Source organism: Panthera leo, chromosome D2 (assembly GCF_018350215.1).
Source record: "Panthera leo isolate Ple1 chromosome D2, P.leo_Ple1_pat1.1, whole genome shotgun sequence".
Classification (NCBI taxonomy): domain Eukaryota; kingdom Metazoa; phylum Chordata; class Mammalia; order Carnivora; family Felidae; genus Panthera; species Panthera leo.
The window spans coordinates 5,535,032-5,561,320 of record NC_056689.1 but is presented as its reverse complement, the minus strand read 5'-3'; the positions used below and the strand labels follow the sequence as shown (position 1 = coordinate 5,561,320).

The window sequence follows — 26,289 nt, the reverse complement described above, 5'->3', positions numbered from 1 at the left end:
ACAAGCCCTCTCCCCAGGGTGGCTTCCTGCTAACTCCTCAGTCTTCAAAGTTCAGTTCTGATCCAAGAACACTTCTCTGAATACCCGCAGATTCGGATTCTTCTGACTGTGCTTCTGTAGTCCCACACCCTGTAGTACTCGGTGCTGCCTTCTGCTTGGCTGTTCCCTCCATCTGGACGCCTCACCTCCTTCAGGGCAGAGCATCTGCTCTGAGTACCTGGAACAGCATGGACACTGAGTAAATGCTCCATCAGTTGGAGCTGGGTCCCATTTGGTTATGTTGGCACATGGTGGGCGTTGCATCAATGCTTGCTAAAAGATTAAGTGGATAAAATGGGCTGGTTATACTTGTATTTCTTGTCTCCTGGATACTCCATATTGTAGAAGAGTCTATTAAAAATGAAGCGGTGTATTTATTTATCTAAGTATGTGGGGACTGGCCGTTGATGAGCAGTTGTAATGATGCAGATTAGCAATAGAAATACCTAGTCAGTCGATCCTCTTTGATTTTGAGCTGTTACCCAAAAGGATATTGAGCCATAAAATAACTTATGTCCTCTGTGTCTGTCCCACCCAGTGTGTGAGCTGCGAGCCGCCGGTGGCAAATGACCAATTGATGCAATAAATTTAAATATATTTTAAAATTCAGTTCCTCGATCTCAATGGCTACATAAAGCTAGTAGCTGCCATACTGAAAGCATCAACATCAAATATTATATTTAAATTAGTTATTTAGTGACAGTTTCATTAACTGGAAGTTTGCTCATTTTGCTTTTTTTAATTTTTTTTATTTTTTTGTTGTTTTAACATTTATTTATTTTTGAGACAGAGAGAGACAGAGCATGAATGGGGGAGGAGCAGAGAGAGAGGGAGACACAGAATCGGAAGCAGGTTCCAGGCTCCAGGCCATCAGCCCAGAGCCCGACGCGGGGCTCGAACTCACGGACGGTGAGCTTGTGACCTGAGCTGAAGTCAGACGCTTAACCGACTGAGCCACCCAGGCGCCCCAACCCATTTTGCTTTTATTGTGGATAAGTAAAAATACGAGAAGAAATACGGTGGTTATAAGTAAATACTCTTCAAAACAGGATGACTACTTTATATAAATCTGTTTATAGCAACTAAAAAGCATTTGTGAAATTCATGCCAAGTAAATATTAAAGAAGATACTCCTGAGGAATTCCCAGATAAAACTCACATTCCCTTGAAAAAGTGCTACTTTGGATTTCAGTGTAATTCATTATTGTGGTGGTTTCCAAGTTAGGGCAGAATAAGCTTAATTGTAGGATTTATGTTATTTTACCACACTTAGGCTGATTGCATTTCATGAAAGCTTTTCCCAATATATATAATTTTGTAAGATCATTTTCTTAAGTCAGGCTCAGAAACACTAGGTGTGTGTAAAACACAAAATAGTGAATGAGGATTCATCAAAACATACTATTTTGGTGCATTTATTTGGAAGGTTTTAATTGACACTATAGCATGGTATATACCATCTCTGAGACTGTGAAGAAAGGACTGGCCTTATGCAAACACTTCATTCATAAGACAGGCATTTGAGATGCGTGTACCCTGTGTACGGCATTATAACAAATAGTGCGAATATTTACCCAAACATTTTTTTTTATTGGGTCGTTAAAATTTGCTGTAGCTACAGGGAAACACATTTTTGAAAATCTATCCTCCGTTGTACTGGATAAAGCTATAGGGAATAGAAATGTTTAAGCCACAAAAGCTCAAGCTTGATAAAACTCTGATACCATTTCTGTTGGTTTGTCTGAAACAAGACTTCAGGAGCTTGAAACCTCTTGGGTCAAACAGAGTCAGCTGTTAGAGGGTTTTTCCACATAAGATTGCCTCTACCATTGTAAACTTTGTATTAGATTTCTTCTGGTACAAAATACAGTTTTACTACGTAAGGAAATACAAGAAAAGCGGTAAAGGAGAGAGGTAACATCTTTCTTTCCGTGCCTGGAACTTATGGTCCTTGAACAGACCACTCTAGTTTAAAACATCTCCTTTAGTTACTGACTTTTCTCGGGAGTTCTTTCCTTTTCCTCTCCTGGAGTGGAGGTCCTTATAGCTGAGCTGTTTTCAGTTCCTTTTTCTCTCCGAGTATTGGGAGCCGTGAGCAGAGTCGGCTCGTGTTTTCACGTTGCTCTTCTGACGTCTGTGTCCACAGTTTTATTTGTTAAGAAATAATATCAACATCTAGCGCCAGTCACGTATCAAGGGCTTGCTGTATGCAGGGGTTGTGCAGGGTTGATGTGCAGGGGTTGATATGCAGGGGTGGTGCTGGGTGTGTTGGCAAAAAATGCTCTCAACCAGCCTAGGAGATAGTTCACTCCACATTCTGAAAATGAGGAAAAGCAAGGAGTCACGGGGGTACTATTGTTAAAGCCAGAATCTGAACACAGGAAGAGGCCAAGCTGTTTTGTACAACACTGTATCGCCTCCCTGGAAAGGCACCCTCTCTATTCACTTCAGATTCAACTAATGTCTTCACAGTGTAGGGGGCAGACAGAGCTTCCCTCAACCCTCTTAGGGTCCCTGGCTAGCTCTGAAAGTTAAACATACAAAGACAGATTAACAAGAGCAAAGCATGCAAATTTCTTGGATGGCAGTCTTACGGGATACAGAAGACTTCCTAAGGAAATAAAGACTGGAAGAAGTTGTTGTGACCCAAGTATTTTTATGCAAGGTTTGATGAAGAGTGGATAGAAATATGATAGGTCAGAGAATGTGAGTTAAGTGTAGTAAATGGGGGAGAAATGTAGTGAGGTCTGTGGTTCTTCCAGGAGTCCCTTAGTCTTTGAAGGTAAGGGTGTTCCTTTCCTCGGGGTATTGGGATGGACCTCCCACGGGAGAGTTTTAGGACCTGTAAGGGTGGCCTTCCTGCTTCTGCCATTTTTTTTCAAACTCCATCAGCTTAAGATATTCACTATGCCAAGATGCCAAATTTTGGGGTAGTGTGTCCTGAAACCCACCAAGAGGTATGAACCATGAAAATGATAAGCTACGTTTTCCAAAAGGCTATAAGAATGTATCCAAAAGCCCTTGCTTCTCCCACCGTGACTTGATTCCTCCTATGGTAGGTCCATTGTTAAATCACTAAAGAACTAATTTCATGTTTTAGAAACCTGGTCCTCTGACCACCTGCTTACCTAAAATAGAAATACCAAAATCATAAAACATTTTATTTTATTTTCAGCCAAGAGATTACAGGGAAAAGATATTTCTCCAAAGACATACCAACAGCCAATGAGTAGCCCATGAAAATATACTGAACATCATTAGCCATCACAGAAATTCAAATGAAAGCTACAGGGGGATCCTGCATCATATGCATTTGGATGGCTATAATGAAAAATAATTACCCAGTGTTGCCAAATATGTGGAGAACTGGAACCTCATTTGTTGCTGGTGGGAATGTAAAACAGTGCAGTCGTTTTGAAAAACAGTATGACCGTTCTTCTAAAGGTTGACATAGACTTACCATATGAGGTATCAGTTTCGCTCCTAGGTATATACCTAATGGAATTGAAGCATCTGGGCGCACAAACACATGCACACACATGTCCACAGTACTGCCATTTATAATAGCCGAAAAGTAGAAATAACACAAATATCTATTAGCTGGTGAGTGGATGAACAGAAATGGTATACCTGTGCAATGGAATATTCTGGGGGAATAAAGAGGAATGAAGCGGTGATGCATGCTACAGTGTGGATGACTCTTGAAAACGTGCCGAGTGAAAGTAGTCACAGAGACCACGTGTTGTACGATTCTATTTACACAGTCTGCTGAGAGTGTCTGTAGAGACAGAAAGCAGATCATTGGTTTCCTAGGGCTGAGTGAGGAGTAGGGAGTGGGTGTCATGAGTATAGGGTTTCCTTATTAGGGGGATGAACGTGTTCTAAATTTAGGTTGTTGCAATGGCTGCACAATAGTGAATATACCAAAAATCATTGCATCGCATGCTTTACATAGGAACATTTTATGATTTGTAAGTTATATGTTAGTAAAATGGGTGTTTTTAAAAAATCATGGGAAAAATAGATCTCAGGATTGTTTAAATTAGCTATTGACTAGAATAACCCACAAGTGCATTTTTATAGATTTTCTTATGAACTATTGTTTTTCCACATAAATGTGTTTACATTTTAAGTTTTGTCTTTCATTTTTTTCCTCTCTGTTCCGTCAAAGCTAAGGCTCACTACTTGGTTCTTGGAAGGAAGGAAAAAAATATGTAAGGACAAAAGGTTGATTTTTATAGCTCTCTCACTGTTGCCTAAAAATCACCTCTTCTAGACTTGTGATGACTTTCTCACTCAGGGAAATGAGCCTGATGTTCTTTCAACCAGTCCAGTGTGAAAACTCTTATGCCTTCTCTCTAATCCCTTTTTTTTAAGTTTATTATTTTGAGAAGGAGAGTGGGTAGGGAGAGGGATAGGGAGAGGACCAGAGACAGAGAGAGAATCCTAAGCAGGCTCCACACTGCCAGCTCAGAGCCTGACACGGGGCTTAATCCCAAAAACCATGAACCTGAGCTGAAATCAAGAGTCAGATGTTTAATCAACTGAGCCACCTAGGCACCCCTCTCTAACGCCTTCTCAAAGCATAATGATGTAATGGGGAGAGTAAGGGCTGGGGATCCAACAAATGTGGGTTCAGTGGTACTTCTGCCTTCTGTAAGCTCTGTGACCCACGACCAACCTTTTAGCTCCCGAAGCATTTTTCTTCCAACTGCCTCCGTGTTTTAATCAAATCAGCGACGATGTATGTCAAGTGCCTGGCGTTTAGTAGGCTCTTGATAGATGCTTTTATATTATTAGCCATGACCCAGCCTCCCCAAAGAGGGCATCGAATGCAACTTAAGACTGAAATCTGTGTTAGTACTGGAGTACCTGAAAGACCCTTGCTGCCACCACGCTCCTCCCTGAAGCACAAATCTCTCCTACCCCCAATCTCGTGGCCGATGCCTGAAATCCCACTGTTACAAGCTCTTTTCAGCAATTCAGAATATTTGATCATGGTGTAAATGAAGGTGCCAGTTGGAGTAAAAATATTCTAAACAATGATATTTCACGTCTGGATCAATGTAAGTGAGTTTTTCTTCCTTATGAAAACAAAACAATGAAGGCTTTACTAGTACGGCATACAGGAGCCAAAGGACACACTACGTGCCCAAAGATGAGCTGGAAAGAAATCACTCACTTGGGATGGCGGCCATGATCATGTATGCGGAGCAGGTCTGTGGTTTGAGGGGGCTTAGTGAACAACAACGATGACCGTTCAGCCCTGCCCTCAACTTGCCTTATTCCTTCTCTCCCTTGAAGAGCAAATCTGTACAGAGACACCACTTTCCAGCCCTGGTCATTGTGAGATTCCACGCACCACAGCGTTGGCCCTGACAGAAGATGACTTTCACAATCCTGCCTTGGCTGGTCCTGGCTGTGTCAGTGGGCAGCCCGTCACTCTTCCCCTCCTTATGCATAAATCCTGAGTGAAAGAGAATGGACAAGAGATGCAGAAAAGCCTGTCTACCCGTCTATGGGGAGAATCCATCTCTAATTCTTCAGGAGGGGCAGCTCTGGGCCATTTTCAAGTGATGCTACTCTGGGCCATTTTCAAGTGATGCTATTGTTGCTCGAGGCTCAACTAGTTTGCATGTCCCAGCAGAGGCACTAACTAGGGGGAAAATTGCTAAAACCTGTTTATCTGAAAACAGTGACAACAAAATCCGTACCCACCAAAGATCCCATAGCTCCTCTCCTTTCCAATTCACAAAGCATTCTAATTAAGCAAATTCTGTTTCCCCTCTAGGCAAACAAAGCCTCAAATTAGGATGGGATAGAAGTAGTGAGAACACATGTGGAAATGAGAGATTCCCGTGTTCCAAGGTCATCGTCACAGAACCACCATGGGGCTTTGATATCACCACTTGAAAGGCCTTGACTTGAATTGAAATTTGTGTGTGCTAGACATGTGGAGCTAAATCACTTAAACCCAGCATAAGCTTTTCTTTAAGGAGAAAAAAATTCTACTTTGCTTCATTTACAAATGTTGATTTGGTTAATTTTTACCCTTAATTATGTTAAGGTGTAAAGAGAAAGTTGAAAACCACAAATTATGGCACAGTTTCGATACCACTTCTGGTAACTCTGGGGGGAGAGAGTTAATAGAACAAATGCTGGGCAGATACTTTTAACTGCTTTTGTTAGAGGAATATTTAGAGGAGATTCACAAAATATTTGGCAGGAGAACTCTGGTAGAGGGTTTATTCTCATTGAAACATAAGCAGGATGATTTTGTGGTTTCAAGATTTCTTCTGTTGTCTAGATGATTAGCTGTGTGAAGATTAGTTAGGAAATATTCCTGGGTTATAGGCAGAAACATTCACAAAAGGAATTGTAGTATCTGAGTGTAAACTCAGTATTCTTGGTGGGGTAGTATATCTTGCCAGGAAGACTGTGAGATTTGCAGATTACCAAACAATTTGGGTTTTATGAGAGAAATTTTATAAAAGGTGGCATTCATGTGACAGAGTCACTCTTAGTCACTCCTTGGCTGAAATAAGTTTTGATGTGTGACGTTTCTGGTGATAAAATGAACTAAATGTAACTATATTGCTTCTAATTGATTTGCCACAGCTTACCCTCCACCACTGAGAAAACAGGGTCACACCTAGAGACAAAACGTGAACTCAAGTGGTTTTTCCATTCCAACTATAGTATTTTATGTTCCATTTCCTAGTAAGCCTAATGTTCACTAGGTTATCTGTGAAGGAACAGGATTTCTGTTTGCTTGTTTTTCAATCTGACTTCTGGTAGAAGACTATCTCTTTATTTACCTAAGCTTGGGTAGGCAAAAATAAAAACCCACTGTTGGGATTACATCAAACTAAAAAGCTTTTGCAGAGTTGAAGGAAACAGTCAACAAAATGAAAAGGCAACTTAAGAAATGGCAGAATATATTTGCAAATGATATATGCAATAAAGGATTGATAACTAAACAATATAAAGAATTCATGCAACTCAACACCAAGATGCCCCACATAATCTGAGAAATGGACAGATTACTTAGATGTACATTTTTCCCAAGAAAACATACAGATGGCCAAGGGACATACAGAAAGATGCCCAACATCACTAATCATTAGGGAAATGCAAAACCACAATGAGATAGCATCTCACACCATCAGAATGGATACTGTCAAAAAGATAAGATTTTTGCCAAGTTTTGATCTTCTGTGCCAATGGAAAGAAAGCTATTTGGATAAAATTAAAATACCTTTTACAGAGCAGGAAGATGGCATAGTAGGAGGACCCTAGGCTTGCTTCTTCCTATGAACACATCATCTTAAATGCCCCAGAAATCAACCTATAATACTGACTGAACAAACTTCACCAACTAAAGGGAGAAAAGAGGTCACATCAAAGAAAGTAAGAAGTGTGGGGACATGGCTTAGGGGAGGGGTGGATAGTGGGTACTACAGAGAGAAGGGAGTCATGGGCATGGAGATGCACACGAGAGAGAGTAAGGGGCCCACAGGGGAATACAAAAGGAGAACACTTCCCCATAGCTATTGGCTTGGTAAGTGATAGGGGCTGAATTTCATGAATTCTAATAATGATCAGGGCTTAAAGCCTGGAGTTTTAAAGGTCAGTGGGCTTGGCTGGGGTGGAGCCTGGAGGGCACTGCACTCCTTCTGGGGAGAAGGCAGGCAAACAACCCGGGGGCAGACAGCATGGAAACAGCCATCTGAACACCTGGGGTAAAAAACAGGGAGATTATTCACCTTTATCACAGTGCATCCCAGAGGCAACCTTCAGGGAGACACTTCTTCTGGAGCAAAGGCCTTAGCTTTTACCATGTCCATCACCCACCACTCAGCATAAACACAGAGCCACCTGAGGGAAACAGTGCAGCACCTACACTTGCTTACATCAAGACCCACTCCCTGTGCTCTTGTGGAGCTACCCCTCTCAGTCACACTTGCCTCAGTTCCAACATGGTGGGCCCTCCCCCAGAAGACCAGCCAAAACCCCTACCCACACCATGTCCCCCAATCAGAGTTCTGCAGGACCTCAGTTCTGGTGGAGGTGGCATCAGATCTCATTTCACAAGCAGATTAGAGTGCACCTAGTTAAAACTCACCACATTCAGGCCAGGGACCAAACACTGCCCACAGCAGGCAAGGAGAGCCTCTGCAGACCACTGGCCTAAAGGACAGAGCAGCCAAAACACAACAGCAGAGCACATGCAGCGACACGCTGGAGACATTCCCTGAAGCACCAGGCTCTGGGCACTACATGACCTTTTCTTCATAAGGTCATTACTTTCAGGAGCAGGAAACCTAACTGGATTTTCTAACACAGAGAAGGCAGAGACTTAGACAAATTGCAAAGATGGAAGAATCTATCCCAAATGAAAGAACAAGATGAAGCCATGGCCAGAGATCTAAGTGAAACAGATACAAGTAATAAGAATTTAAAGTAGTCATCATAAGGATACTCACTGGGCCTGAGAGAAGAACAGCAGACATCAGGGAGACCCTTACCACAGAGATAAAAGAGTTAAAAATGAATCTGAAAGAAAGAATGCAATAAATGAGATTGGAAACAGGCTTGATGCAATGAATACAAGGATGGAGGAAGCAGAGGAGTGACTTTGTGACCTAGAAGACAAAATAAAGGAAAATAATGAAACTGAGCAAAAGCATGAGAGAATTATGCAACATAAGAATAGATACAGGGAACTCAGTGACTCCCATCAAATGTATAACATATGTATCATAGGATTCCCAGAAGAAGAGAGAAAAAAGGGGAAAGAAAATGTATTTGAAGAAATAATAGCTTAAAATTTTCGTAATTGGGTGAAGGAAACAGATCCAGATCCAGGAGGCACAGAGAGCTCCCATCAAAACCAACAAAATCAGGCCAACACCAAGACCTATTGTAATTGAATTTGCAAAATATAGTGATAAAAAAAAATCTTAAAAGCAGCAAAAGAATCATTAACTTACAATGTAAAACTCATAAGGCTAGCTGAAGATTTCTCCACAGAAACTCGGCAGGCCTGGAGGGAGTGGCGGGATATATTCAAAGTGCCTACTGGGAAAAATTTGCAGCATGAATACTGTATCCAGCAAGGCTATCATTCAGAATAGAAGTAGAGATAAAGAGTTTCCCAGATAAACAAAAACTAAAGGAGTCCACGAGCACTAAACCAGCCCTGTAAGGAACATTAAAAGGGACTCTGAGTGGAAAGGGGAGACCAAACATGACCTTATAAATGTAGGAAACACAAAAGCATTGAAAAATAAATATTTCTGTAAATATCATCCAAGGAACACACACACAAAAAGGATATGAAATATTATAACATAGACCTAAAACATGGGGAGGAGAGGAGAAAAGAATGGGTTCAAACTTGAAGCACCATAAACTTAATATAGACTTCTATTTGAAGAAGAGGTTATATACAAACCTGATGGTAACCATATACCAAAGACTACTAATAAACATGCAAAGAATAAAAAGAAAGAAATCCAAATATGTCACAAAAGAAAATCAGCAAAACACGAACAAGAGAAAGACAAGAAAGGATTAGAGAAAATTTCTAAAACCAGTCACAAAACAAATAATAAAATGGCAATAAATATGTATTATCGATAATTAATTTGAATGTAAATGGAGCAAACACTCCAATCAAAAGACATAAGGTATCAGAATGGGTAAAAAAAACAAAACCCAGGGCACCTGGGTGGCTCAGTCCATTGAGCGTCTGACTTCGGCTCAGGGCATGATCTCACAGTTTGTGGGTTCAAGCCCCGCATCAGGCTCTGTGCTGACCACTTGCTCAGAGCCTGGGACCTGCTTCAGATTCTGTGTCTCCTTCTCTTTCTGCCCCTCCCCGACTCATGCTTTGTCTCACTCTGTTTCTCAAAAACAAATGAATGTAAAAAAAAAGAAAGAAAGAAAGAAAGAAAAAGCCCACCTACATGCTGCCTGTAAGAGACTCATTTTAGACCTAAAGGCATCTGCATATTAAAGAATGTTACAGAAATATTTGTCATGCACATAAATGTCAAAAGAAAGCCACGGTAGTAATACTTGTATCAGATAAACAAGACTTTAAAACAAAAACCATAACGAGAAACAAAGATGGGCACTGTATAATCATAAAGGGGACAATCCAATAAGAAGATAAAAATTGTAAATATTTATAAACCCAATATGGAAGCACCCAAAAACATAAAACAGTTAATAACAAACATAAAGGAACTAATTGATAGTAATATAATAATAGTAGGGGACATTAACACCACCCTTATATCAATGGATACATCATCTAAACAAAATAAACAAGGAAGCAATGACTTTGAATGGCACACTGGAACAGATGGACTTAACAGATATATTCAGAACATTCCATCCTAAAATAGCAGAATACACACATTCTTTTCAAGTGCACATGGAACATTCTCCAAAATAGATCATATATTGGTCCACAAAACAGGCCTCAACAAATACAAAAAGATTGAAGTCATACCATGTACTTTTTCTGACCACAGCACTATTAAACTAGAATTCAACCACAAGAAAAAATTTGGAAAGAGCACAAATACATGGAGGTTAAACAACATGTTACCGGACAATGGGTCAACCAATAAATCAAAGAAGAAATAAAAAAAATACATGGGAGGGGCACCTGGGTGGCTCAGTTGGTTAAGTGTCCAACTTAGGCTCAGGTCACGATCTCACGGTTTGTGAGTTTGAGCCCCATGTCGGGCTCTGTGCTGACAGCTCAGAGCCTGGAGCCTGCTTTGGATTCTGTGTCTCCCTCTCTGTCTTCCCCTCCCCCTCTCACACTCAGTCTCTCACTCTTTCTCAAAAATAAATAAACATTAACAAAATTTTTAAAAAATACATGGGAAAAAATGAAAATGAAAACACAACGACCCAAATGAAACCAGGTGCTAGTTCTTTGAAAAAATTAATGAAATTGATAAACCTCTGGCCATACTTCTCAAAAAGAAAAGAGAAAGGACCCAAATAAATAAAATCACAAAGTAGAGATGAGAATTAACAACCAACACCACAGAAATACAAATAAGAGAATAATACGAAAAATTATATTCCAACAACTTGGACAACCTAGAAGAAATGGATAAGTTCCTAGAAACATATAAATGACCAAAACTAAATCAGGAATAAACAGAAAATTTGATCAGATCAATAATCAGTAATGAAATTCAGTCAGTAACTGAAAATCTTCTAAGAAACCAAAGTCCAGCACCAGATGGCTTTATAGACGAATTCTACCAAACATTTACAGAACTAATTTCTTGTCAAACTGTTTAAAAACATAGAAGAGGGAAGAAAACTTCACAAATTCATTCTGTGAGGCCAGCATTACCCTGATACCAAAACCATATAATGACTTTACTGAAAAAGAGAACTATAGGCCAATAGCTCTGTTGAACATAGATGCAAAAATTCTCAATAAAATACTAGAAAACTAAGTCCAACAATACAGTAAAAACATAATTCACCATGATGATGTGGGATTTGTTCCTGGGCTGCAAGCATGGTTCAATATTTGCAAATCAATGTGATACACCGCATTAATAAAAGAAAGGTAAGAACCATATGATTATTCCAGTAAACCAGAAAAAGCATTTGGCAAGGTACAAATCAATTCATGATAAAAACCTTCAACAAAGAGGTTTAGAGAGAACATAACTCAACATAATAAAGGCCATATATGAAAAACCCACAGCTAGCATCATCTGAAATGGGGAAAAGCTGAGATCTTTTCCCTTCAGGTCAGTAACAAGATAAGGATGTCCACTCTTACCACTTATATTCAACATAGTACTAGAGGTCCCAGCCACAACAATCAGACAACAGAAAGAAATAAAAGGCACCCACATTGGTAAGGAAGCAGTCAAACTTTCACTGTTTGCAGATAACTTCATACTCTATACAGAATACCTGAAAGACTCCACCAAAAAACTGCTAGAAATGATAAGTGAATTCAGTAAAATTGTGGGATACGAAAATCAATATACAGAAATCTGTTGCCTTTCTGTACACCAATAATGAAGTGGAAGAAAGAGAAATTAAGAAAATAGTCCCATTTACAGTTGTACCTAAAATAACAAGATACCTAGGAATAAGCCTAACCAAAGGTCAGAGACCTGTACTCTGAAAACTGTAAAACACTAATGAAAGAAACTGAAGACACAAAGAAATGGGAAAACATCCTATGGTCATGGATTAGAAGAAAAAATATTGTTAAAATGTCTATACTACCCAAAGCTGGCTAGCTAGCTAGCTAAAGTAGGCTCCACACCCAATGTGGGGCTCGAGCTTATGATCCTGCCTGAGATTGTCACATACTCTCCTGGCTGAGCCAGCCAGGAGCCCCCAGTCTACACATTTAATGCAATCCCTATCAAAATACCAATAGCATTTTTCACAGAGCTAGAACAAACAATTCTAAAATTTGCATGGAATCACAAAAGACCTCAAATAGCCAGAGGAATCTTGAGAAAGAAAAGCAGAGCTGGAAGCATCTGGTTTTCAAGTTGTATCACAAGCTGTAGTGATCAAGACAGTATGGTTCTGGCACAAAAACAGACATATAGATCAATGGAACATAAGAGAAAACTGAGAAATGAAGCCACAATTATATGGTCATTTAATCTTTGACAAAGAAGGAAAGAATATGCAATGGAAAAAAAAAACAGTCTCTTCAACAAATGGTGTCGGGAAAACTGGACAGCTTCATGCAAAAGAATGAAGCCGCCTATCTTCTAAGACCATATACAAAAATAAATTCAAAATGAATTAAAGACCTAGATGGGAGACCTGGAACCATAAAAATCCTAGAAGATAGCACAGGCAGTAATTTGTCTGATGTTGGTTGTAACAGCATCTTTCTAGATGTGTCTGTCTCCTGAGGCAAGAGAAATAAAAGCAAAAATAAACTCTTGGGACTACATCAAAATAAAAAGCTTCTGCACAGCAAAGGAAACAACCAGCAAAGCTAAAGACACCCTATGGAATGGGAGAAGATATTTGCAAATGATATATGCAATAAAGGTTTTGTATCCAAAATCTATAAAAAACTTATCAAACTCAAAACCCCAAAACCTAGAAATCCAATTATAAAAGGTCAGGAGACACAAACCAACATTTCAACAGAGGGTACATCCAGATGGCCAACAGACACATGAAAAAGATGCTCAACATCACTCATCAGCAGGGAAATACAAATCAAAACTGCAATGAGATATCACCTCACACCTGTCAGAATGGCTGAAATCAACAACAAAAAACAACAGCTGTTGGTGAGGGTGTGGAGAAAGAGGAACCCTCCTGCACTGTTGGTGGGAATGCAAACTGGTGCGGCCACCATAAAAACCAGTATGGAGGCTCTTCAAAACGTTTAAAACAGAACTACCCTGTGATCCAGAAATCACACTACTCGGTATTTACCCAAAGAATACAAAAATACTAACTCAGAGGGGTATATGCACCCCGATGTTTATAGCAGCATTATCTACAATAGCCCAACTATGGAAATGGCCCATGTGTCCACTGACTGATGAACGGATAGAGAAGATGTGATATATATATATATATATATACATGTATATATATATATATATATACGTATATATATATATAGAGAGAGAGAGAGAATTGTTTTAAGCCAAATAAGTCAGAGAAAGGCAAATATCATATGATTTCACTCATATAGGGAATTTAAGAAACAAAACAACAAAGCAAAGGGGATAAAGGAGGGAGGCAACCCAAGAAACAGACTCCTAATTACAGAGAACACACTGATGGTCACCAGAGGGGAGGTGGGTGGGGGATAGTTGAAATCCGTGATGGAGATTAAGGAATGCACTTGTCATGATGAGCACAGGGTGATGTCTGGAAGTGTTGAATTACTATGTTGTACTCCTGAGACTAATATTACGCTGTATGTTCACTCCCTGGAATTTAAATAGAAATTTGAAAAAATAATAATAAGGTTTGGTAACATCCTCCCCCCATGCTCAGTCCTTTCTGTTCGTCACAATATTGTTAAATTCCTTTTTTCTCCCAGTTTTATGTATTTTAGAATTAGGCTTAAGCAATGCTTCTCAAACGTTTGTTTATATGTGAATCACCTGCAGATCTTATTAAATGCAGATTCCGATGCGGCTAGTCTGGGGTGGGCTTCACATTCTGCATTTCTAATAGGCTTCCCAGTGATGCTGATGCTGTGGGTCCAAGGACCATGTTTTCAGTAGCAAGAGTTTATTTTATTTATTTATCTCTTAAAGTCTATTTATGTATTTTGAGAGAGAGAGAGCACGTGAAAGTGAGAGAGAGAATCCCAAGCAGGCTCTGTGCTAACAGCGTGGGGCTGGATCTCATGAACCGTGAGTGAGATCATGACTTGAACCGAAACCAAGAGTTGGAAGCTTAACCAACTGGGCCACCCAGGCGACCCATCATTAGCAAGAGTTGAAAGCGCACTCCGTGTCCTTGAGCATATAACAGCAGGCAAGGGCAGAAGGAGGAGGTCTAGAATGGGGGCCTGTTGGTATGTTTCCCGGGTAAGCCCTGCGGAGTTGGAAGAAAAACAACTGTGATACCAAACTTCAGATTATAGTTCCTCAAGGATCTTTCTCCCTCCAGTACCTAAGAAACTAATGCAAGAAAACTGAAGGTTTTGATGTAATGCTTTGTCTACGATGATCAGTTTCAACCTTTCTTTCAAGTGTACCAAGGGTTGAGACACTTGCAAGTACTTTGAGGACCTAAATGTAAATCTCAGAGATTTTTTTTTTCAAGTATTTTTTCAATCCTCTTGCCCCCATCAAATTTAATAATCCCTTTTCAACCACTTGTCTTTGTCAAATCTTTTTAAGACATTCTACCTAGTTTTCATAGAAATAATGTTTTTGACATTCACATAAGTAATGTATCTATGTCTGTCTTTACATACATTACAAAAATGAGTGAAATTGGCACAAGCTGCTTTATGAACAAACACAGCTGATGTGATGGACGTGTATTCATCACAGTGATGCAGGCAGGCGGGGTCCAAGAACCCAGGGGAAGATCCTGTTGGACCAGTCAATGCAGGACAGAAATCAAATGTAAACCAGAGGAGGTGGAAATGGTTTGTTGAATAGTGTAAGTGACACAAAATAGCAGACAGAGTGTCCCGGAGATCTGGAGAGGAAAGGAAAATGAGTCTCGCCATTGCTTGGGACTAGGGGTTTGTATGGGAAGAGGTCTAGGGTACGTGTCCCTCCAGGAATCCAGGGTAAGGTCCCATCAGAAGCGAGGACCAGGTGAATAATAAAGGTTATTCCATAAGTTACCCGAGGCAGGGGTATCGATGCTGGCGTCAGCCAAGGTTTGTTCAAAGCTAATGTCCCGTAACATGTTCAGGATCTGGCTCTTTTTGGACATTACCAGGTGTTTGGGACATAGGCAAAACTCAGAGAATGATTACTTGCTTCCCCTCTGAGGTGGGAACGGAGCCTCTTTAGTTTATTTAGAGGCAACATACAGAACATGAGTATATGGGCCTCACAGAAAAACAGCAGGGATGGACCGTTATACTTCATGAAAAGCTAGGAATTTAAAAAATGCCATACCTTTTTTTGTTGTTCTGGATGTTCATATGTTTGGTTGGTTGATCGATTCTGCAGAATTTTACTTGCTGAACCGGTGGCTCAACTGTTTTTCTAGTTCACATTTGTCAAGCTAGACACAAAATTCCAATTGAATCTCAAGCTCTGTTTTTGCAGAGTATAACAGGAATTGTAAGCTCGCTGTAGGTAGAGTGACTTTCCTACCTCAACAGATTTCATAGAAACAGCCTTTTATTTTTTGCCATCATATTCCATATTATACACACGTGCTACATACCTATATCTATACAACTCTGCCTATGCCTATAGCCTTATCTGTGTATTATAGCAGGAGTGCAACCAGCATAAATTTGGGAACAGACACAATCGACACCATAAATGTAACATGGCCATAATGAAGAGTAACTCATGAATGGTAACCAGCAAGTTTGTCTCATGTATATAACCATGTTTGGCAAAAGGATTGGAAGGCATGGATTGGTGGTAAGTCATGCTCAGCTAAGAGAGCCATTGTTTAAAAACAAGTAAGAGGGGTGCCTGGGTGGCTCAATTGGTTAAGCGTCCGACTTCGGCTCAGGTCGTGCTCTCACGACTCATAGGTTGGATCCCTGTATCGGGCTCTGTGCTGACAGCTCGGAGCCTGGAGCCTGCTTCGGATTCTGTGTCTCCCTCTCTCTCTGCCCCTCCCCACTCATGCTCACTCTCTTTCTCTTTCTCAAAAAACAAACATTAAAAAAATTAAAAAATAAATAAAAAAACAAGTAAGGCAAGGAGACGAGAGAATGGGGAGAACATTTGAACTGGGGTGTTCAAGAAAAGCCTCCCTGAGTAAAGTGATATGGAAGTTAAAGCCTCGGGAAAGAGAATGAACTAGCCACTCAGAGGGCTGGGGAAAGAGTGGGGTAAGAGAACTGCCAAGTATAAAGCTGAGAGATGAAAATGAGCCCATGAATTCAAGGAAGCGATGCTAGGCCCAAAGGAGCCACAGCAGTGAGCCAGGGGCCCAAAGTTAGCACGTGAGATTGGCTTGGGGCTTTATGGTACACGGTAAGGATATGGGATTTTATTCTAAGAGCAAAGTGACTCACAAGAGGCTTTAAACAAGGGAATGGCATGATCTGACTTTTTGTTATCACTTTTTTAATCATTGTGGCTTCTCTGTGGACATTACATGGTAGGTTCTTTTCAGTTAATAACAGATCAATTAAAGAACTTTGTTTTTACCAAGTATGCTATACATAAGTCCATTCCAGAGCTGTTGGCATTTAGTATTATATATATGGTTCTCATTTTATAGATTTTTGGATTGAAAAACATGTTGCCCTTTTGGCTTAATATTTGTGAAAAATGCAAAAGAGTTGTGGGAGAAAGGTAGACAGCGGGTTAGCATTCTAGGATATTTTTCTGCTCTGTATACTTCATGAAAAGCTAGGAATTTAAAAAGTGCCCTACCTTTTTTTGCTGTTCTGGATGTTCATATGTTTGGTTGGTTGGTTGATTGATTTTGCAGAATTTTACTTGCTGAACCGGTGGCTCAACCGTTTTACTAGTTCACGTTTGTCAAGCTCGACACTAAAAATTTCAATTGAATCTCAAGCTCTGTTTTTGCAGAGTATAACAGGAATGGTAAGCTCAGAGCATTACAGGGCCCGGCAAGCCACTGTGTGAATCACACCTGAGGCTGGGCCCGTGGCCACGTTGGAGAACACATGTTGCGCGCAAATGCACTCAAATTCAACATTTTGAGATGTTGGGCAGGTCACCCACAAAATATCTGCAGGCTCCGTTGACCCACAGGTCACAGATGGGGGTCCCTTGTCCAAAGATATTTAGAGCCTCTGAAGGACAAAACTGACAACATTGATGGCAGGAAGGGCAAAAGTAGTTGCTTCCAGAGATTTCAACAGTGTAATTCGTCTCTTCTTTAAAATAGACAAGGATCTTTTTCTCTGTGGACTGGCATGCACAGAAATATAAAAACATTTTGGGTATAGGCTTATCTTAAGACAGGAATTATATCCTAGTAATAGGCGGTGGTTGTGTTTATGCTCATAGAGCCAGGTTTGCATCTGGAAATGCTTGAATCCCTTCTTCTTTATGTCACTGTATTACTTAACATGTGAATAAGGGTGATGTTTGGGACATAGAGTGTGATTTTGTGGATGTTAATGCACCAAACAAGCCTCACTGAGGCCATTTCATCACATTATTAACCCAAATATATGATTGTTAATGTGGTCCGTGCTTTGAATGTTATCAAAAGTGAACGTGAAGGCAAAGGAAGTCGGCGACTGAGCTATAGCAGGTGTTCTGTGTTCTGTGCAATGTCCGGGGGTAAAGAGATAGATTCATAAACAAATGTGGCAGTTGGCCACATGTTCACTCCAGGCAGCAAGGTGAGTGGAGCAAAGGCGGGAAGGTACACAGAAGTGGCTCAGACTTTTGCAATAGAATTACTGAATAATATTAGTAATGGAAGGAGGCAGAGTTTTGATTAAAACAGCTAATTAAGTGAAGAGACAAAATAATTGTGTGGGGTAACTGCTGATTTCATGGCTTGCTGCCCAAGAGATAATCCACTGTACTTTCGTGATAGACAAATAAGTCATCAAACCAATTAGCTTTATTTATTTTTTTGTTAAAAATTTTTTTCATGCTTATTTATTTTTGACAGAGATAGAGAGACAGAGAGAGACAGAATGTGAGCAGGGGAGGGGCAGAGAGAGAGGGAGACCCAGAGTCCGAAGCAGGCTCCAGGCTCTGAGCTGTCAGCACAGAGCCCGACGAGGGGCTCGAACTCACAAACTGAGAGATCATGACCTGAGCCAAAGTCAGATGCTCAGCTGACTGAGCCACCCAGACACCCCAAGCCACCCAGGAGCCCCACGATTTGCTTTTTTTAAAGGACCAACCTTCAGGACATATGGGATTGATTTCCAGTGTCTGCAGAGTTAATATATACTGAATCACATAAAAGCAATTATGGCTGAAAATGTGTATTTTATTCTAAGTCTTTGATAATTAGTTACCTACCTTTGGCACCTAAATTAACTCCTATTTATCAAGAATTGTCCTTAACGGAATACTTCAACTTGTTTTTCTAGGATAATACTTCAGTATTTTTATGTACAGTATTTAATAATCATGGAGTTTGTTATTTTTGACAGTGCTACCCTAATGTCACCTTTGATGCAATATAGGTCCTTTACTGACATAAGGTTTAAACTGAGGTAGAAAAATATCAAGAAGAAACATGCTAGGGGCACCCGGGTGGATCATTTGGTTAAGCGTCCGACTTCGGCTCAGGTCATGATCTCACAGTTCGTGAGTTTCAAGCCCCACATCGGGCTCTGCACTGATAGCTCAGAGCCTGGAGCCCGCTTCGTATCCTGTGTCTCCCCTTCTCTCTGCCCCTCCCCTGCTTGCGTGCGTGCACGCGTGTTCTCTCTCTCTCTCTCTCTCTCTCTCTCTCTCTCTCTCTCTCTCTCTCTCATAAATAAACAAACAAACAACATTTTAAAAAGAAGAAACAGGCTAGTTAACACCTTATGTAAAAGGCAGTTTGTAATGTGAATATTTGTAATGCTCAATTTTCCACCAAAGGAGTAAGTGTTTGTTTGAAGGTGCATAAAAGCCAATGAAAATATTAAAAGATGTAGGGGCGCCTGGATGGCTCAGTCGGTTGGGTGTCTGACTTCGGCTCAGGTCACGATCTCGCGGTCCGTGAGTTCGAGCCCCGCGTCGGGCTCTGGGCTGATGGCTCAGAGCCTGGAGCCTGCTTCCGATTCTGTGTCTCCCTCTCTCTCTGCCCCTCCCCCGTTCATGCTCTGTCTCTCTCTGTCTCAAAAATAAATAAAACGTTAAAAAAAAAAAAAGATGTAGTGAAGATTTGCAGTATGCATATGTATGGAACATATTAGCAAAATATATACCAATATCATATTCATAGTATTAAAGTTAATATTAATTATATGCTTTTAAGTATAGTAATTGCCTTAAAATGCAGTAGTTCTTGACTGTAGACCATTCTTGACCAGAGACTGATGAGAGCAAGTCAACCAGAAGTCTGTCTAGACATTAGCTGACAATATAGAGCCGCAAGAGGCTGATATATTGTGAGCGGACTGAGATGTGACTGATAACTCACTTTTCCCTGGCGCGGTAGGTTGCTGCATATAATTACCCTTACACTTCATCAGTCCTGAGAGGAAGGCCAGACACACCATAGGAAATTGGGGTCCCTGTGCTTAGTCAGTGTCCCATCAGAACATGGGAAAGCAATCAGCTTTGCAAATTGAGGTATTAAGGCTTTTGGTTTGTTTTGTTGTTGTTTTTAAGTTTTACCATTAGAATTCTGAAAAGAGTAGTTCAAAAATCATATATGATCTTTATTAGATTAGCTTACCTTCACCTGGGTTTCACATTGGCTTGTATCTTATCAAATAACTCTTAAAATTAGGAGTCCTGGGGAGCCTGGGTGTTTCAGTCGGTTAACAGTCCGACTTCAGCTCAGGTCATGATCTCATGGTTCTTGAGTTCAAGCCCCGCATTGGGCTCCGTGCTGACAGCTCAGAGCCTGGAGCCTGCTTCAGATTTCTGTGTCTCCCTCTCTCTTTGCCCCTCCCCTGCTTGTGCTCTCTCTCTTTCTCTCTCAAAGATAAATGAACATTTAAAAAAAAATTAGAAGTCCTGGAACATCAGCAGACATTAAAACACATCTTGATATTAATCATCAGTAATGTAAGAGGGGAATGGCTAATAGGCAGACACTGGTTAAAGTTGCCCATTTCGTATTCCCAACAAACAAACTGCTCAAAAGGAATAAGCCCTGAAAAGGTATTTACAAATCAGGGTTTCACCCCACCGTCTTTAAGCATCGTTCTAATGAATGAGTTTGTGATTGCATTTATAGCCTATCCATATTTGGGGAAATGCAGGATGTAAAGGGTTGTAACCAGTGGGTATGGAGTAAAACAGCTGGGATTCTGATTGTAGCAGACACGTATTGCTTGCATCACCATCAAACGAAATGAGGCTCCATCCATCAGCAGTGAGAGAACTGGGTGAGGAGAACCTACCTTATCAGAGCAAAGGAGATTGTTTCTGTTACCTATTACTAATTTATTTTCTAATGTAACTAGTTGTACAGCTCATCTGTTCTGTGTGGAATCTAAATGTTTTGGGGGAACTTTATGTGCTCTTAATGGGATTCCCCCCCACCTCCCCAAGACTGGTAAGAACGTTTTGTCCTTCCTTCGCACCTGGTTTTGGTGTAGAGGGTACAGAAATGATGGTCCCTCTTTAGAGTTCCTGGTCCGTTAAAAGGGCGGGGTGGGGGGGGGGGTGGGGGTGGGTAGAGGACAAAGTAAAATCGAGCACTGCAAGGTAACATGTGCCGTCAGTTATGACGGTACCTATAAGGTCTTCCTGGCATGCAGAGGATGGTTCTTTGTGGGGAACATAAGCGGAAGGAAGCCCAGTATCTGGACGTGCACCAAGATGTTGCTATCGATACCAACCATGGAATAATGTCTTTTGTTATTTCAGCCATGTAACTATACAGATAGTGGATCTAAGAAAGGGATTTCCATCCATGCCTGCAAATTGTTTGTTGTTGTTTTTGTTTGCCTTTTTCATTTAAAGGGGAGAAAGGTATTCAGACCCATGGATTTCTCAAAATAGATTTCTTTTGGGTAATTCATTCATTAAAAATCAGATACTAAAGTCATCCTTAACTTTACAGCCCTTTTATTCAGTCTGCATTGAACGATGCAGGTTTAACTACAACAGAGAGTGGAACATCTAAGTTTTCAGGGAGAGCCCTTCAGTGAAAGCTTTGGGGTAAAGCATTTTTAACTTCCAAGCAATCAAGCCAACTCTGTGAATGAGTATTAACCAGAACTAGCATATATGGAAGGGAGAGTTGTCCTCTCCAATATGGAGGAAGCATAGAGAAAACAGGGGAAAGGGAACAGTATGAAAAACAATAAAAAACGAATAGACAGGAAATAGCACAAGGAAGAAACCTTTGTAAAAAAGAGTGAGGCACCCGTGTAAGACACAAAAACCTTATAAGAGGAAAAATTCAGTTTCCAAATCTCAGCTCTCTCCTTGTATTAAATGCTATTTTTTCCTCTATGACTTGACATTGGTTTTCTTCTCCGGAGTTAAGACCACCTGGTTATGTGACCAAACACATTTGGGTGTTTGTGCTTCTGTTAATTATTATTCGGTCTATGACACAAATTTTTATGTATCCACATCCTCAAGGCTTAAAAATAAACTAGGTAATAGCTCTAAACAAAATGTGCTAAGCCCCACCTTCCTAGTGATTTTTAAATCTCTCTCCTGGGTATGTGTACTGGACTAAATAGCTTTGTTACTTTTAAAATCTAAAAAGTGAGTTAATAACTAGCTGAGCACAGAATTCAGGCTATAAGATATCACAATTATTCCAATAACACGGGGATAGATAAGTAGATCTGTAAGTAAGAAAACTAAAAGGCATGTTAAACATTGGAGACACTAAGATTGTGAAGTCCCCATCCTGGCTGACCACATGGATGCCATCTGTGTATGGAAGCTGGTCACCAGGAAACTGAGAACTTGACTGCACGAAGCTCTCTATTTATGAGAAGTCCAATGGATGTGTACAACTCACCCAGATCACGTCCCTAGACACTGATTTTTAGAAAGGATGGGAGAGGATTACTTAGATTCATATTCAGGGCTTGAAAACTAGGGAGAAACGGGAAGGTACTGAGAGATACGGAGTCTAATCGGAGCCGACTTCGGTAACCGGGCTGATCCCAGAACTGTCCCAGCAAAGTCATCACTCTCCAGGCCAGGCCACGACATTGCTGGTCTTCGGTCAGATGATGAAACGCCACACCAGGTACATTCCTGGATTTTTCAGGTAGCATAGCTTTAGGAAAAAAACAATTCTAATACCGCAAGTTGAGACTTACCCTGTTAGCACTAACATTTTGAAATATCCCAAAACACTCTCACAATGTTTAACCTAGGACAGCATTCTTACTGACCCCAAAATAGGATTTTGTATTTTAAACGGCTTACCAAAAAATGTATCTTCTAATTTTGAGGTAATCTTCTTTATTTTCTTACACAACCAAGAATCTTAAACTATCTTAGTACATTACCAGCTTAACAAGTCATATTTTAGTATTATGTGCAGTTGTCACATTGTTTTACTCAGTATTTAAAAAATGTAGTTAACATACCGTAGACACTTTTCATATTGCTTATTCTTTGTAATCTTATTTGGTAGAATATAACCATGTCCAGAGTTATTTTTGTATATTTACAGTGAATAAAAGTGAACAGACCCACTCCCCCCAACCCCCACCCCCATTAAAATAAAAAGGAAAACAGAGAAAAATACAAAGACAACAAGATGAAGTAAGGTTCTGGGAGGGAAACCCTAATCATTCAAGTGTGGGGATGCAGCGGTCAGCTTTTTGCACCCATTCTCCATGCTACACAAAAACTTTGAGAATACTACCAAACACTGTCTAAGACCTTTCAAGAAGCTCCAGTAGATTTCTGAATTTGTTCCTTTAAAATCAGGATGCTCTGCCTTTGCTCAGGAGGCAGCATGGCGATCTGATCTGCAGTCAGTTGGAGAACCTGCATGATCAGAGCTGCCTTCTCTTGATCCTGCGGAGTTACCTGGCTCTGCCCAGGGCTAAAACTGCTCGGCTGGCCTCCACCTTGCTTACCCGCCCCCTGCATGCCCACTCCTTGTATGCCCGCCCCCTGCATGCCTGTTCCTTGTATGCCCGCCCCCTGCATGCCCGTTCCTTGTATGCCCGCCCCCTGCATGCCCGTTCCTTGTATGCCCGCCCCCTGCATGCCCGTTCCTTGTATGCCCGCCCCCTGCATGCCCGTTCCTTGTATGCCTGCCCCCTGCATGCCCGCTCCAGGATTTCCCACCCCTGAAATGCTCGAGACCTGTCTGGGTCCCTGAGGACCACCTGCCCCCATATTAATGGGACCAGGACCCTGGATTCCACCAGTCATAGGGCCTCTGGAGCTGGGGCCAGGGCCCCTTAGCTCCATTCCTCTTCCATCCATGCCTCTCGCTTCCATCCCTCTGGTTTCCATTGCACAGGTCTCCATTCCTCTTCTCTCCATTACTCGGGTCTCCAAGACTTCCGTCTCCATGGCTCGAGTCTCCATCCCTCGAGAATCTCTACTTCCTCTACCATCCATTGGGAGACCCCTTTGATCTATCATGGGTCCTCTGGGCTCTCCAATTAGCAGTCTGGGATCTGCTAATGGCCCTCCCCTCATCTCATGGGAGGAAGGGCCCCGGCCGTCGTGACCAGAGGCGTGGTGCATGGGGGGGCCCTGATGAGGTGGGCCAAGATAGCCTCTGGGCTCTACCTCCCCAGTGACTGAAAGCAAAGTCCCTCCGCGGGGGTCGTTTGGAGCATCTCCTAACAGCCCTCGAGGAGGCAGGCCACCGGCAGTCATGGGTCCACGAGGTAGAGGAGCTCGGGGATCCGACATCTGCACCTGTCCCCGCTCTAAAGGCACTGGGCCGACGCCCGGCATCCCAACCTGGGGCTGCATTCCTCCCCCGGGAGTTAGGGAACCAGGCCCGGGTCCGGGAACCGCAGCTGGCATCGGCCCCGGGGCTGGGATCCCGCCCTGGATAGGGGTCTGCATCAGAGGAGGAATGTCTTTCACTGGCCGTCTGGCCATATGCTGCGGCTGAGGGGCTGGCGGGTTCTGCTGGTTCAGCAGGACGCTGGGTCCGGGGCACAGCCCCGGGCCGGGGCCGGGGCCGGACACGGGCTGAGATTTGCCCGGGATGAGCGGGGTGACGTGGATCTTGCGGTGCAGGATTTTCAGAGCAATCTCCGGGTCCATTATTCTCATCACCACCTGGGCCTGCAGCAGCGCATAGGCCAGCTGGGGGTTCTGAAGCAGCATATTTCGCGCTTCCTGGTGGCTGTTCTGCACGCACAGCTTCATCTGCTTCATGAGCTCGAACATCTGCTCGGGGGGCAGACTGGCGACCGCCCTGGTGATGGACTCGGGGGCGTCTTCCGGGTCGATGGGGTCCCCGTAGGGCGAGTCGATGATGGGCGCCGCGGGCCCCAGGCTCTTGAGCTCCTCCTTGTTCTTCTCGCTGGCCGCGTTGTCCACCCGCAGCGCCCGGCCGCTGAACTCGCGCCCGTTGAGGTTGCGCATGGCGCTCAGCGCGGTCTCCTGGTCCTGGTACTCGCAGAAGCCATAGCCCTTGGGCTTGCCCGTCTCCCGGTCGTACACCAGCCGGAAACTGACCACAGAACCGACCTCCGAGAAAATGTCCTTCAGCTGCTCCTCGGTTGCCTCATACGGAATGTTCCCCACGAACACGGAACGCAGTGACCGATCCATCGCCGGGTCTCTCACCGCTAAACTCGACATGATTCCGGTTGGGCGCCCAGCGGAGAGCCGATTCTTTCCAAGAGTCGTCCTCTGGCGACCCACGCTTCCGCTGGGCACCGGAAGCGGCTCTCGGGCTCCGGGGCGGAACCCTCCGCGGGCCCGATCGAATCGTTCCGCTAAAGCCGCGGACGCCGCACCGCCTCTGTGCTCCCCTACCTACATTAGCTAATGCTTTGTGCCTCTGGTCTTTCGTGATTCTGCCAGTTCCTTATTTCCGAGAGGGACGATTCCCTTCTCGTGTCTCATCGTGAAGACTTCCCGCGGCCGGTGCAGGCTGACCACAGTCAAGATGGCCGCTCGGGCTTCACCATGGTAACGGGGAGCGGCCGCCTCCCGTGACGTCAGGGGCGGTTTTGCTTCCGTTTGCCCGGAGGGAAACCGCCAACCGTAAGCGGGTCTGGGCGGCGGCTTCTCTGTTCTGATGTTAGCGAGTCAGGTAGCCGTCCCTCCTCCCTCCGCTTTATTTAAGCCCTGTTTAAAACCCCACCCGGGACTTCGAGGTAAAAGCGCAGGCGTTTCCGAGCGGTTGGGGATTTGCTCCTTGAACGACAACAGCCACAGCCCCGTTTTGGAAAACATTTGGGGAGAATAGCTGCCGAGGCCCCGCTGTCGCGGGGGCGGGGGCTTCCAGGCGCCTCTGCGGCCGCGGGCGGCGAGCCCGCGTGGGCCGCCCTCTTCCTTAGCCGTGTTAACCCACACGAACAGGCGCGATTCGTGAGCCAGCGCGGCTCGGGGCTGCGGAGCGCAAATGAGTCATTTCAGTCCCTCTCCCGCTGCAGGCTTTCGGATCGCTTCCGATCGCTGCAGACGGCTGGCGACGAATGCACCCCCTCCCCGGTGCAGGGCGCGGCCCAGTGGCACGTCCCTGCTGCCGCTGTGCCTGCGGCGTTTAACAGGTGTTAGGCGTGGAGCTTGCGCCGGGCTAGGCCGTTTGCTAAGCGGTCGGGAAAGAGCAAAGCTGGAATGTCCTTTAATTTTTAAAGTAATGTCTACAGCTAGCGTGGGGCTCCAACCGGAGCTCAAGGGGCGGGGAGTGTGGGCTCTCCCCACCAAGCCAGCCAGGCCCCCTAAAAGTCACAGCATTCTTAACCAGGTTGGTCTGTCTTAGTTCCTGTGCGGCATCCCTTGTAGCAAGGAGGCACCTCCCAGG

The 26,289-nt window shown here is 42.9% G+C and overlaps 2 protein-coding genes across 4 annotated transcripts in view; one reads left to right on the top strand and one right to left on the bottom strand.

Moving 5' to 3' along the window:
* PRKG1 (protein kinase cGMP-dependent 1) overlaps window positions 1-26,289 on the top strand; it is a 1,249,639-nt gene that overhangs the window by 669,823 nt on the left and 553,527 nt on the right. The gene's annotated exons all lie outside the window — the stretch shown is intronic.
* On the bottom strand, window positions 21,695-25,452 carry CSTF2T (cleavage stimulation factor subunit 2 tau variant). Its single transcript, XM_042907727.1, has one exon. It carries the CDS (start codon window positions 25,116-25,118, stop codon window positions 23,223-23,225), a length of 1,896 nt encoding a protein of 631 aa, XP_042763661.1. The 5' UTR covers window positions 25,119-25,452; the 3' UTR covers window positions 21,695-23,222.

Coding starts and splice junctions, on each gene's coding strand:
- CSTF2T (XM_042907727.1), bottom strand. CDS start 25,118: ATGTCGAGTTTAGCGGTGAGAGACCCGGCGATGGATCGGTCACTGCGT.